Source organism: Phragmites australis, chromosome 17 (assembly GCF_958298935.1).
Source record: "Phragmites australis chromosome 17, lpPhrAust1.1, whole genome shotgun sequence".
In the NCBI taxonomy this organism is placed as follows: Eukaryota; Viridiplantae; Streptophyta; class Magnoliopsida; order Poales; family Poaceae; genus Phragmites; species Phragmites australis.
The window spans coordinates 29,476,454-29,490,931 of NC_084937.1; the positions used below are offsets into that span (position 1 = coordinate 29,476,454).

General features: G+C 50.7%; 1 protein-coding gene across 1 annotated transcript; it reads left to right on the plus strand.

Annotated features, from left to right (window-relative positions):
- The first annotated feature begins 13,180 nt into the window (after positions 1-13,180).
- Positions 13,181-14,238, plus strand: LOC133897623 (ethylene-response factor C3-like). The gene has a single exon (XM_062338417.1). The coding sequence runs from the start codon at positions 13,299-13,301 to the stop codon at positions 13,995-13,997; it is 699 nt and encodes a 232-aa protein (XP_062194401.1). The 5' UTR covers positions 13,181-13,298; the 3' UTR covers positions 13,998-14,238.
- Positions 14,239-14,478: the final 240 nt, after the last annotated feature.

A 14,478-nucleotide genomic window follows, 5' to 3' on the forward strand; every position in this document is an offset into this window, starting at 1 on the left:
GACGACGGCGTCCACCGTTGTCGCGAGCCTAGGACTTATTACTTGTTCGCACTTATGGTTGTGTTGATGATGAGTCGGTTTGGTGAGTGGTGAGTTGAGACGAGGTGTGGGCGGTGTTAGGGGTGTCATCTGCTCACGAGGAGTCCTCAGGCAGTTCGGGGAGGGAACCCGGACACCGTAGACCGCTTGCACCGGTTAAGCACCGATCATCGGTGTAGTCGGCTTTAGCACATACCTTACTCACCACATGCTGATATAATGGTAGGCGAGCCGATTACCTTCGCAGACGTGGTCATGTGGGCCTCGTCATAGACGGTGTGAGTCCGGTTTGAGTCCGGGCTTTTAGCGGTATTAGTTTGCTCGGGGAGTAGTTCTAATACCGCCTCGCCGAGCTATGGTTGATCCACATGGTTGGGCCTGGTTGGGAAAGGTTGTCACGGGTACCCCCTTGTGCGCATCTTAGCGGGTGGCACAAGCCGTATGGTCCCTGTGTCGTGTGGGTCCAGGAGTATCCCCCTGCAGGGTGTAAAATCAGTTCGAGCTGCCGCGCTCTCGGTCATGAGCATCGCTATCGCTTATCTCCACCGAGCGACCATATTTTGGTCGTAGAGTTTCGATGTGGGTTGTGGCATGGATGGTTTGGGTGGTTTGGTCGGTATGTGGTTGGTGGTTTGGTGGGAATGGTTTACTTTTATACACTTGTTGTTACATATCTGTTTTGATCAGGTGGTTGGCAGGGTTTGAGTTGGTGGTTGGTTAAGTCAGTTGCTTACACCTAGAGTCTAGGTTGCTTACCGCTTAATGAACTTAAACATGTCTTAATCCTTGCTACAGCTTTAAATGCATGATCCTTGGAGTCGAGAATATATATACTCATACTGTGTAAGACTTGCTAGTACCTTCGTACTAAGGGTGCTGCCCTTAAGTTGCTTCCAGGTTCGCAGGTTGGCGATGAAGAGGCAGTGTTCGGCTACTTTGTGCCTGCCGATCAGGGTGGCGGGCAGGAGTAGCACCTTCTACTCCGAGCTCCGGCGCTTTTGGTATGGAGCCTAAGGGCATGCGGCTCCATACTCTTTTGGTTGTATAGGTTTTCTTCCGCTGCTTAGTTGTTGTTGTTCCTCTTTTGTTGTAAATTGTGGAAGCAGTTGCTTGTTTAATAATGGTAATCCAGTTTAATTATTTGCTCTCTATTAAACTGTGTTGTGATATTTGAGTTGGAAGGCATGTGTTCCGATCCTGGGCACAAAACACGTGCCGGGACTACCGGAATGGTATTCTGGTTAATCGTCGAGGTTGTGATTATGAATAATGATCCTCCTGATGATTAATTAGAATACTATTTGGACGGTTCCTCACAGCTTGGTATCAGAGCCTGGTTTAATTTAGTAGCCTAAACATAATTAGTGCGTTGTTTAGTAAGTCGACAACTTCACCTAAATAACCCATGAATTATGTTTATGCCTCTTCATGTCTAATATGTATTAAACTGCTATCGTTTATGCCCCTAAGTTAAAATGCGTATTATGAGTGACGTTTATATGTCTTATACCACATTGTTTTGCTTTCGACCCTGCATCGATTCATGTTGAGCATTGCATCTTCGGCTTTGCATCGTCGGAAGGTAAGGTACGACGCTCGGTGGCGGTTAATCACCGAGGGCTCAGCCGGATGCGAGGCAGGGGCCCGGCATGTTCCGTACGGTGATCTGTACGGGAAGTGAATACGCTAGCAATAGCGTATGAACATCCACCATGCGATGGGAGACATGGTCGTCTACTCGTGTGGCGTTTACACGAGATGTCCCGTAGGGTCTACGGGAAGTGAATACGTCGTTATCGACGTATGGATTGTCGCTTGTACGGCATGTGGTACAAGGGCCGTTCGCGCTCTTACTCTTTCTAGCGCGAAGGGTACGTTCTGGATGTTATAAACTGCCTGTGATTTTGATGCTTGCAGGTGCGGTTCTTATTTTGAGAAAGAAGCGGTAGCTAGGTTCGAGCATGCATCATTTCATGGCATTCATGCATGCATTCATATTTATGCATGTATTACGGGATTCTAACAATATATCCGGCGAATGCATTGTGCTGAGTCGGAATTTGACGTTTCCCCCTTTTATTTTACATTTCAAGAATGGTTGTCACTCGGCGTAGTGGGGAGGTTCCGGAGGGTTCCGGTCAGAACAACCCTCCTCCACCGCCGACCATGGCGGAGGTGCTCATGCAAATCGAGCAGAACCGCCAAGCGAATCACGCTCTCCTCCAGACGAACCAAGCGCTCTTGGAGGCTCTCGTGCGCAACGCGGCTCCTCATGGAGGAGGTGGGGCCGTGCGCCGAGACGACTTCTCGGACTTTTTGCGGACTCAGCCGCCGGTCTTCTCGCGAGCTGAGGATCCTCTCGATGCTGATCATTGGCTCCGGACGATTGAGCAGAAGCTCGCCCTTCTTCGTTGTGAGGATCACGAGAAGGCGCTCTTCGCCGCCCATCAGCTTCAGGGCCCGGCGGGTGCGTGGTGGTCCGGCTTTCTGGCCATGCACCCCGCCGATCACCGCGTGTCATGGGCGGAGTTTCGCGAGGCCTTCCGCTCGTTTCACATACCGAGTGGCCTCATGGAGGCTAAGAGGCGGGAGTTTGAGGACCTCAAGCAAGGAGGTCGGGCGGTGATGGAGTACGTGCAGGTGTTCAACCACCTTGCACAATATGCTACCGAGGAGGTCAGCACGGATGCGCGCAAGCAGCGCCGCTTTGTGAATGGCCTGAACTCGAAGATGCAGGACCGGTTGTCCGCGCATAAGTTCGCCGACTTCAACGAGTTGGTGAGCACGTCGATCACAGTGGAGCTCAAGTATAGGAGCCACCAAGAGGAGAAGAGGCGGAAGAGGGGTTCCTCGTCTTCTGTGGGTGGGAGCTCGCAGCGCACCCGCACTGAGAGTCAGCCTCCACAGTTTCAGGTGCCGTCGGCTGGATACCCACGACCGATGTGGTTTGTACCACGTCCTGCGTTCTCCGCCCCACAAGGGCAGGCTGCACGACCCGCCGGCTCCCAAGTGAGCGTGACCGGTGGCTCATGCGGTCCGTGCTTCAACTGCGGCCGCGTCGGCCATTTCTCGAGGGAGTGCCCGTATCCGAGGCCAGGAGCCGCGCTGAGTGCCCCGCGACCACCGCCGGCTCAGTCAGCACCGCAGTCTTCGCAGGCGACTCACGTTCCCAAGCGTGGTCGAGCTCGCCACACTACCGCCGACGAGGTTCAGGAGGGTGACACCGTCCTAATGGGTACGTTGGATATGAGTTTCAACTCTGACATCTTTTCTGCAGTGGTTTTGTTTGATTCAGGAGCCTCTCACTCCTTTATATCTTCGGGTTATGTTTGGAAAAGTGGGTTGAGAGTCAGTGCTACCCACACACCGTACCTTATAGACGCCCCAGGGGCCAAAGTTTTAATCAACCAGTGTGTGAATAAAGCGGCGGTAATTGTCAACGGAGTTCCCTTCTGTGTCAATCTGTTAGTGATGAACTCGAAGGGAATTGATGTTATTCTGGGAATGAATTGGCTCTCCAAGAACAAGGCTGTGTTGGACTGTGCTCGGCGGACCGTCACCCTCAATGGTCTGTCAGGTACTCGGGTCCACTCAAAGCTAGAGGATGTCAAGTCCTGCCTGTTCGCCGTAAGGGCTGTCCCCACCAGGGTTATGGAGACCATTCCTGTGGTGTGGGAATTTCCGGATGTCTTTCCGGATGAGTTGCCTGGAATGCCGCCTGGTAGGGCAGTGGAGTTCTCTATTGATCTCGTGCCCGGTGCGGCCCCGGTTTCGAAGAAGATGTATAAGATGTCGCCAGTTGAGCTAGTTGAGCTGAAGAAGCAGATACAGGAGCTGCTGGCGAAGGGTTTCATTCGTCCTAGTTCCTCACCTTGGGGATGCTCGGCTCTATTCGTGAAGAAGAAGGACGACACTCTCCGGATGTGTGTTGATTACCGTCCGCTGAATGCAGTCACTGTGAAGAATGTGTATCCGCTTCCTAGGATTGACATCTTGTTTGATCAGTTGACTGGAGCCCGAGTCTTCTCAAAGATTGACTTGAGGCTGGGCTATCACCAGATCAAGGTCCGACCAGAGGATATTCCAAAGACAGCATTCTCTACTAGATACGGCTTGTATGAGTTCACCGTTATGTCGTTTGGCTTGACTAATGCGCCGGCTTTCTTTATGTACCTCATGAACTCGGTATTCATGGAGGAGTTGGACAAGTTTGTCATTGTTTTCATCGACGACATTCTGATATACTCCAAGACTGTACAAGAGCACATTGGGCACCTCCGTATTGTTCTGGGCAGGCTCCGAGAGCATCAGTTGTATGCCAAGTTCAGCAAGTGTGAGTTCTGGCTCAGGGAGGTGGCTTTTCTGGGACATGTTCTATCAGAGAACGGAGTGGCAGTTGACCCGAGCAAGGTGCAGGATGTGCTCGACTGGGTTCAGCCCCAGAATGTCAGTGAGATCCGGAGTTTTCTTGGACTTGCAGGCTATTACCGTCGGTTCATCGAGAACTTCTCCAAGGTTGCGAAGCCGATGACTCAGTTGTTGAAGCAGGGCAGCGTGTTTGAGTGGTCAGATGCCTGTGAGTCTGCCTTCCAGACATTGAAGAAGCTGCTCACGACCGCTCCAGTGCTTGCTCAACCTGATGTGACCAGAGGATTTGATGTGTATTGCGACGCGTCCGGCATCGGTCTCGGCTGTGTTTTGATGCAGGAGGACCGAGTCGTTGCATATGCATCCCGACAGCTGAAGCGTCACGAGGAGAACTATCCGACACATGATCTTGAACTTGCAGCTGTCGTGCACGCTCTGAAGATGTGGCGTCACTACTTGATGGGCAACTTGTGCCGTATCTACACGGATCACAAGAGCCTGAAGTACATCTTCACACAGTCAGATTTGAACATGAGGCAGCGCAGGTGGCTTGAGTTGATCAAAGACTACGAACTGGAGGTTCACTACCATCCTGGCAAGGCGAATGTGGTCGCCGATGCTTTGAGTCGAAGGGCTCATTGTCACTGTTTTGTAGCCTCGCCAACGGATTCCACGTTATGCGACGATTTCCGGCGTCTTGGGCTTGATATGGTGCCGGATGGTTTTATTGCCAATCTCGAAATCAAGTCCACGCTCATTGATGAGATTAAGGCTGCACAGAGGGATGATAAGGGTATGACCCGAATTCGAGAGAAGAGGAAGATCGGGCAGGCCTTGTGCTTTACTGAGGATGATCAAGGCGTTATCTGGTTTGGGGACCGTCTAGTGGTTCCGAGGGTCGAGGCGCTGAGGAAGAAGATCCTTGATGAGGCTCATGATTCATTGCTATCCATTCACCCTGGCAGTACGAAGATGTATCAGGATTTGAAACCCCGTTTCTGGTGGACTCGCATGAAGCGGGAGATTGCTAGGTATGTGTCTGAGTGCGACGTCTGCCGAAGGGTGAAGGCTGAACACATCAAGCCTGCCGGCACACTCCAGCCTTTGCCCATTCCATCTTGGAAGTGGGAAGAAGTTGGGATGGATTTCATTTCCGGCTTACCGAAGACTTCGAGTGGGTATGACTCTATTTGGGTCATCGTGGACCGGTTGACAAAGTCCGCGCATTTCCTTCCTGTCAGGACCACTTATTCTGCTAAGCAGTATGCGGAGTTGTACCTCACTAGAATCGTTTGTCTCCATGGAGTGCCGAAGAAGATCGTTTCTGATCGGGGTACACAGTTTACTTCTCATTTTTGGAGAAGTTTCCAGGAGGCTATGGAAACCGAATTGTTCCACAGCACGGCGTATCACCCGCAGACGGATGGTCAGACGGAGAGGGTAAATCAGATTCTCGAAGATATGCTCCGTGCTTGTGTGCTCACTTATGGGAAGAAGTGGGACATATGCCTGCCGTTCGCGGAATTTTCGTATAACAACAGTTTCCAGGCTAGTATTGGGATGGCGCCGTTCGAGGCCCTTTATGGTCGGAGGTGCCGTACGCCGCTGAATTGGTCTGAATCCGGTGAGCGGGCTTTTCTGGGTCCGGATTTGGTCAAGGAGGCAGAAGACCATGTCCAGAATATCCGCAGGAGTATTCTCACGGCCCAGTCTAGGCAGAAGAGCTATGCGGATCGACGTCGCCGAGAGCTCACATTTGAGGTGGGGGATCACGTGTACCTGAAGGTCTCACCTCTCAAAGGCGTTCGTCGATTCCAAGTCCGAGGCAAATTGGCGCCTCGGTATGTTGGCCCATTTCAGATTCTTGCTCGGCGTGGAGAGGTCGCGTACCAGTTGGACTTGCCTCCGTCTCTCTCCGCCGTACACAACGTGTTTCATGTGTCACAATTGAAGAAGTGTCTCCGAGTCCCGACGGAAGTCGTTGATATTGCACCCCAAGAGTTGCAACCGGATTTGACATATTGTGAGAGACCAATTTGTATCTTGGATGAAGCCGAGCGCAAGACACGGCGCCATTCTATCAAATTCCTGAAGGTCCAATGGAGCAACCATACAGAAGTCGAAGCGACATGGGAGCGGGAAGATAAGCTCCGCTCCGAGTATCCTGAGTTCTTTGAGGACTTGTGAAAGATGTCGCAATCTGGTATATTTGGAATCTCTCACATGAGTGTGCTCATCGTTCTCTCCCCGACTCATACTGAATCTCGGGACGAGATTCTTTTTAGGGGGGGAGGTTTGTCACGTCCTAAAATCCGTAATTGTGTGTTTTAATCCTAAAACATGCAATTTCAGCTTCATGTTCCAGTTTGGGTCACTGGAGCACCTCACTTTGAATCAATGAGGTGGGAGAAGGAAAATCTAAGAGAAATAAAAGAGCTAGAAGCAAGTCTGGACTTTCCTCTAGGTAAATGGGGCCCACTTGGGTGGAAAATATCTCTCCATAGGTGGGCAACAACACTCTCTCTCCCCCTAAAAAGCTTGCCCATACGTACTACTCACCCACTCCACCAGATAAGGCTTTTTGAGGAAGCAAGTTGGAGTTGGCTGTCTCTCACTCTCTCTTTTAGGCTCCATTTTTCCCCTTTTGGATTCCATTTTTCCCCTTTTGGATCCCTACCTCTGGGAGCAAGATCAAGGTACGTATGTGGTACTCACCTGACCACCAGCTCAGGGACTACTCGTCCATCCAATTCATTTTCAGTTTCCCCGAAGGAATTCGAGCTGGTTCTGAACTTGTTTGGTGTTCTTTGGGAGAAGCAAGGAAGCAGCAGTTTTTCCTCTCTTCTCCAAGCCATTTTCCGTCGTTTCCTCCTTCAACTGGCGGTCACTAACCTCAGCAAAGGACCTTAGGTGAGTCTGCTAGGCTCCCATGGCAAGTATGCTCATTTTTGGTTGGAGAGATCTTGATTCTGGAACTAGGGTTGCAAAGTTCTTAAAGTTCTGCAGTCTGGGAACAAATGAGGATTTATGTGGATTTGAGTTAGGAATCATGTTGCTAGGCGGTTGAGCAAAGTCTAGACCCTGTACACCCTTCTAGGCATTTTTACTTTTGATTTAGAGAGACTCCCAGGTTAGTTTAGCTCAGTTTTTCCCTTCGTAATGGCTGCTGTTCTGGAGCTGCGCGAGGCTGATTTTACTGTAGCGCCGAGTACTGTTCACCCGAGCACCCCGGGTACTGTTCACCCGAGCACCCCTGATACTGTTCACCGACGACCCCCGGTACTGTTCACCCGAGCACGAGCTCAGTTACCGCGAGCACTCCCGAGCACCCCGGGTACTGTTCACCCGACGACCCCCGGGTACTGTTCACCCGAGCACGAGCTCAGTCACCGCGAGCACTCCCGAGCACCCCGGGTACTGTTCACCGACGACCCCGGGTACTGTTCACCCGAGCACCCCGGTACTGTTCACCCGAGCACGAGCTCAGTTACCGCGAGCACTCCCGAGCACCCCGGGTACTGTTCACCCGACGACCCCGGGTACTGTTCACCCGAGCACGAGCTCAGTCACCGCGAGCACTCCCGAGCACCCCGGGTACTGTTCACCGACGACCCCCGGGTACTGTTCACCCGAGAACCCGAGCACGGTCGATCCCGAGGACCCTGGTACTGTTCACCGAGCACCCCCGGGTACTGTTCACCCCCGAGCACTCCCGAGCACCCCGGGTACTGTTCACCCGACGACCCCCGGTACTATTCATCCGAGCACCCCCGGGTACTGTTCACCCCGAGCACCCCGGGTACTGTTCACCCCCGGGTACCCGTGAGTACTGTTCATCCCGGGCACCCCGAGCACGGTTTATCAGGCTTTCCTGATAGCTGATAGCTTGTAAAATTCGTAGTTAATTCGTAGGAACTCCAAACTTTTTGAGACCACTTGGAAAATTCTGGTTTGGACAGTACGATCTTGGAATAATGTTGTCATGTATTGTGGAGCATATTTTTCCTACATGATCGCATTTCATACATGCTCATTACATTGCACGCGTTGCTCTCTGTAGTGAACGCCGATCCGTCGATCCCGGAGGCCGTGGGCGATCGTGAGGCGTCCCACCTTTCTGATTCAGGGCAGCAAGGCAAGCATCGTTCATATTGCACCGTGTCTACTTGAAATTTTAATATGTTATCTACGCTTATGTATACATTGCATGTGTCGGGTACTGAGTTGGGTAGAACCTATGCCGATGCATTATCCCATTTCGGTCACGTGTCATGTGTTGTTCCTAGGAGCCTAGTGGTGTCATCGAGGTCTAATTTTAGTTCGCTATGCTTAGTGGTACTTAGGCTTTCCGGTAGAAGTCGACGACGGCGTCCACCGTTGTCGCGAGCCTAGGACTTATTACTTGTTCGCACTTATGGTTGTGTTGATGATGAGTCGGTTTGGTGAGTGGTGAGTTGAGACGAGGTGTGGGCGGTGTTAGGGGTGTCATCTGCTCACGAGGAGTCCTCAGGCAGTTCGGGGAGGGAACCCGGACACCGTAGACCGCTTGCACCGGTTAAGCACCGATCATCGGTGTAGTCGGCTTTAGCACATACCTTACTCACCACATGCTGATATAATGGTAGGCGAGCCGATTACCTTCGCAGACGTGGTCATGTGGGCCTCGTCATAGACGGTGTGAGTCCGGTTTGAGTCCGGGCTTTTAGCGGTATTAGTTTGCTCGGGGAGTAGTTCTAATACCGCCTCGCCGAGCTATGGTTGATCCACATGGTTGGGCCTGGTTGGGAAAGGTTGTCACGGGTACCCCCTTGTGCGCATCTTAGCGGGTGGCACAAGCCGTATGGTCCCTGTGTCGTGTGGGTCCAGGAGTATCCCCCTGCAGGGTGTAAAATCAGTTCGAGCTGCCGCGCTCTCGGTCATGAGCATCGCTATCGCTTATCTCCACCGAGCGACCATATTTTGGTCGTAGAGTTTCGATGTGGGTTGTGGCATGGATGGTTTGGGTGGTTTGGTCGGTATGTGGTTGGTGGTTTGGTGGGAATGGTTTACTTTTATACACTTGTTGTTACATATCTGTTTTGATCAGGTGGTTGGCAGGGTTTGAGTTGGTGGTTGGTTAAGTCAGTTGCTTACACCTAGAGTCTAGGTTGCTTACCGCTTAATGAACTTAAACATGTCTTAATCCTTGCTACAGCTTTAAATGCATGATCCTTGGAGTCGAGAATATATATACTCATACTGTGTAAGACTTGCTAGTACCTTCGTACTAAGGGTGCTGCCCTTAAGTTGCTTCCAGGTTCGCAGGTTGGCGATGAAGAGGCAGTGTTCGGCTACTTTGTGCCTGCCGATCAGGGTGGCGGGCAGGAGTAGCACCTTCTACTCCGAGCTCCGGCGCTTTTGGTATGGAGCCTAAGGGCATGCGGCTCCATACTCTTTTGGTTGTATAGGTTTTCTTCCGCTGCTTAGTTGTTGTTGTTCCTCTTTTGTTGTAAATTGTGGAAGCAGTTGCTTGTTTAATAATGGTAATCCAGTTTAATTATTTGCTCTCTATTAAACTGTGTTGTGATATTTGAGTTGGAAGGCATGTGTTCCGATCCTGGGCACAAAACACGTGCCGGGACTACCGGAATGGTATTCTGGTTAATCGTCGAGGTTGTGATTATGAATAATGATCCTCCTGATGATTAATTAGAATACTATTTGGACGGTTCCTCACACCAACCCTATCTCTTCCCCCCAACTGCCCGATCCGTATTCTTCGCGGTAGGAGACCCCGGGCCGCCGCTATAAAGGTTGGGAGGGGGTGCCCCGCGACGGAGAAGAAAAAAGGGAGGCCGGATCTGCGAGAGAAAGAGGGAGAGAGGGAGAAAGCTTGGCGCCTCAATCTTGGCCTTGCGGTCTTTTTTTTGCCTACCAGATCGCCATGGCCGTCCTCGCCTCATGTGCCGGTTGGTCTATCCCGTAGCTACACCTCCCCCTCCTTCTATTTTCTACAGGGTCGCCGGCCGGCGTGCAGGCCGCGCCGTGTGATGAGCAGGTTTAGCCGGCCGGCCCTCGGGTCGTGTCCATACATACAGGTGCTTTCGGCCGGTTCCTCTTGTGTTCTGTGCTAAGCCGGCCGGTGCTCATCGACCGCGACTGCGCAGGAGGTGCCGTGGCGACGGTGATTTCTTTTGCTCGGTGAGGTGGCCGTGTTTTGGCCGGCGATGATGATGGTGAGGTGGCCGTGTTTTGGCCGGCGATGATGATGGTGAAGTGGCTGTGTTTTGGCCGGCGGTGATGATGGTAGAGTTCGTGCCCGTGTCCGTGGTGGTGCCAGGCTGTGCCTGTTGTTCTGTGATGGCATTTCTGGCCGGTTTTTTGCACCATTGTTGTGATCTATCGCGTCGGCTGGGGGTCGGTGCCGCCGTGTTTTTGCCGGCTGGGGACTGAGTGCCGCCACACATGTGCCGAGATGATGGTTGGGTGCTTTTTGTGTGAAAGATGGCGAGGTTAGCAGTGATGTGACCAGCTGTTGGTGAGCTTTTAGTCATATGCCGCCCTATGGTTTGATAATCAATATGGCCGACCACTAATGTTGTTTGATGGGCTGCTGATCTGATATATCCTTAGTAGTCCATTCTTTGCTGTTAAGGGATGATATTCAGTTCCTTAGTTGATCTAGAACTAGATACTGTTTTGATAGCATGATTGTCATTATTAATGCGCATGCCGTCATTTGTTGAGTACACTCTTGGCCTAGCTGCTTTCTGTACACATGCTCGAGTTAGTATATACGGCTGCCGGCGAGATTGTTGATTTGTGGTGAGTCCTGAACTCACCCTGTTATTGGGTGCTGTTATTACGGGCTGGATCATATGGTTATACTCCTGATCATCTGAGGTTGATTAGTGGCTGTAGGCAGGCTGTGCCCTGGACATGGCATGTTGATATCCTCCTGCTATTATTGCCCCCATCCACTGATCTTAGGGCATTCATTTGTTTGACTAGATGAGTTAGCACACTGTCATTGCCCTGATGCTCATGTGCTTTTTCTGTTGGTATGGCGATCGCATGCGAATTATACCTATGTGGTTGCCTGGCGTCTGTTGAGAGGGAACTGTGTTATTGGCTCCTCTGTTGTCTATGTTCCTGAAGGCTCACCTGTGTTGAGCCTCCCATGCTGTATTCCTGGTGCTTATCGGTGCATTGCTTATGCCTGCTGGCTGTTCATTTAAGAGGAGGCTCATACTATACCGAGCCCTTTTTGCTGCTACGTCCTTTTACATGATCTAATGTTAAAGGTTCTTGAGATGTGATAAGTGTAATCTGAGGCTCTGTTCTTTTTGCCGCTGTTTCCATTGATAGTTTGTTTAAAGGGCTGATGACGATCAATAGGTTGAATCCTGTGTCGCGGCCGGTGACTTTGAGGAGGCCCGACAGTTTGATTTTTGGATACAGTTGAGGTGTTTGCCTTTGCGGTTGAGCTATTGTGGGTTGAGTTTAGAGGTTGTAGATAGGAGCCTAGAGGCATGCATCGTTTGTTGGGCTCCCGACAGGTTGTAGCTGATAAACGGACATGCAGCTAGACTCTCTCTCCCTCTATCTCCTTGTAGCACCTGAGGCTACGGCCGATGATGAGGGGCTGCCATGTCTGAGGCCTGTGTGGCCGATGATGACGCGGGATGTATAAACAGTCCATAGAGCTTACGCTAAACTGTTTGTCCCGTCTTCCACTTTTATTGTTTAACGCTCACTTCGTTTTTATCTGTAATGCGTGTGACTACAGCCTTGCAGACTCGGAGATGACCTTTATACGACGACCAGCAGTGCAGCTTAATCGGAGGTATTCTGCAGTTCGGCATTGCAGATGTAATTAACCGGAGGCTTCACGAGGCCACGGGAACCAGGACACAATCGCAGGAAGTTTAGTCAGATAGCGCGTGTGTTTGTACTAGGGAATGACATTGTAATCATATGAAACTGTATTTTATGATTTCGGTAATGAATGAATAAAGTTATGTGTTTCAATTACAATTGTCTCTTGTTCTTTCGTATACGACGGTATACTGGCACGCCCGCGATACAGATACAATTACAATATACAACAATTCGAGCATACGAAGCGGAGTTTGTTTCGAATCCGCGAAACAGAATGAACGAGGTTAATTAGTAATAAAGCAAGCACTAGCACTAGCATTAATATAATATAATACAGTACAGTACGATACAATACAATATAATGCATGCAGCTGATCGATCGAGCACCTGTTAATTGCATCATTCAGCTGCAAGCTACACTAGTGCTGTAGTGGATGGCAATGGATTAGTAGTAACTTGTATGCTCTTAGCTAGTTGATAATCAGTTGCAATAGGGTTTAGGAAAGATATTTTAATTTGTGATATATAGAAAGATAATTTTTGGGAAAAACAATTATCTTACTTTGCTCTTTTGTGACCGAAGAGCGTGTGCTAACATGCAACGACACTGCTAGTAGTATTACTCGCAGTAAGGTGAGGCCAGTTAGTTTCCTTATATGTTAATTTGGTTCTTTAATTTTATGTGCAAAAAAGAGAGTGAAATATATACACTCTTGATGGCAGAGCTTAATCATTAATGAAATGGAGCAGATTTCAACTGGGACCGGAGTTTGTAGTTTTCCCGCCGCCCTACGTCAGCCATCGATCCATGGACCAGTCAAATTCAATCCAGTGCAGGTGCTATGCTGGTGCAGGCATTCCAAATCCAATTCAATGCACTTCCATATTAGCGGCGGCAGCAGCAGGAGGAGGAGGAGGAGGAGGAGGCTATAAAACCCGCGGGCATTTGCCTTTCTAGCTTTCCATCGAATTCAACGAGCAGATCGAGCACTTGAGCAAGCTAAGTTGACAAGGAAGGATCGATCGCGTCCATGGAGCAGCATTACACCTCCTTCTACAGCAGCTACCCAGCTGCTCCAGCTGTTGGTAGCAGCAGCAGCAGCTTGTTGCATAGCTGCGGCGCAACCACCACGTCGCCGGCCGCCTCGCACCCCTGCTTGGACACCTGCGGAGACATGCAGCACATGCTCGACGCCCTCATTCTCGACATGGAGTTGGAGGACTCCGAGGCGTCCTCTTCCGACTCCTCCTCTTCCTCTTCCGCCGACGACAAGCACCGGCACCGGCACCGGCAGGACGCCAAGACGACGACCAAGCCCTTCATCGGCGTGCGCAAGCGCCCCTGGGGCAAGTTCGCCGCCGAGATCCGGGACTCCACGCGCAAGGGAGCCCGCGTGTGGCTCGGCACCTTCGACAGCCCCGAGGCCGCCGCGCTCGCCTACGACCAGGCCGCCTTCTCCGTGCGCGGCACCTCCGCCATCCTCAACTTCCCCGTCGACCGCGTCCAGGACTCGCTCCGCGCGCTCGCGCTCTCCTCCGCCGCAGGCGGATCCCCTGTCCTCGCACTCAAGCGCCGGCACTCCATACGCAAGCGCTCCCCAAACAAGAACAAGAAGCCTCCTCCACAGCTGCCGCCCCCCCTTCAATGCTCCGGCGGCGTGGTGGAGCTGGAGGACCTGGGCGCCGATTACCTGGAGGAGCTCCTCCGGGTATCCTCCGAGTTGGACTAGAATTATATATACAGATTAGTTCACCTCCCATGGGCGGATTACAGTTACACTAGTGCTGATCATGTCGTCCAGATCGAGCTTCTCGGATTCATTCAATCCAATTTGTCGCTCAGTCTCAGCTGCTTCCATTTTTCCTCCGATCCGACAATTTTACTTCTTCTACTGTTTTTACTTGTAGAACTAGCGTGCATGGTAGCCATGGATGAATGAATGAATAATCATTTAAGGGCCTTTTTTCCTACACATTTTATTTAAAAAAGGCTACTTTTGTAATACTCAATTTATATGCAACGTGATAAAATAGATGAAAATAGAGCATTACAAAGTAACTCACTTTTAACCATATAACCTAGTGCTGGAAATAATTTTAGAAATTATTACATAACATAATAAGAATATTAGAGAATTTTTCTATATTTTTGGGATTTTATTTAAGTCCTTAACATTTATTAGAAATTATAAAAGTAGCCTATTTTAAAGA

What these genes read in the sequence shown, in the direction of transcription:
- LOC133897623 (XM_062338417.1), top strand. Translation starts at nt 13,299, where the DNA reads ATGGAGCAGCATTACACCTCCTTCTACAGCAGCTACCCAGCTGCTCCA.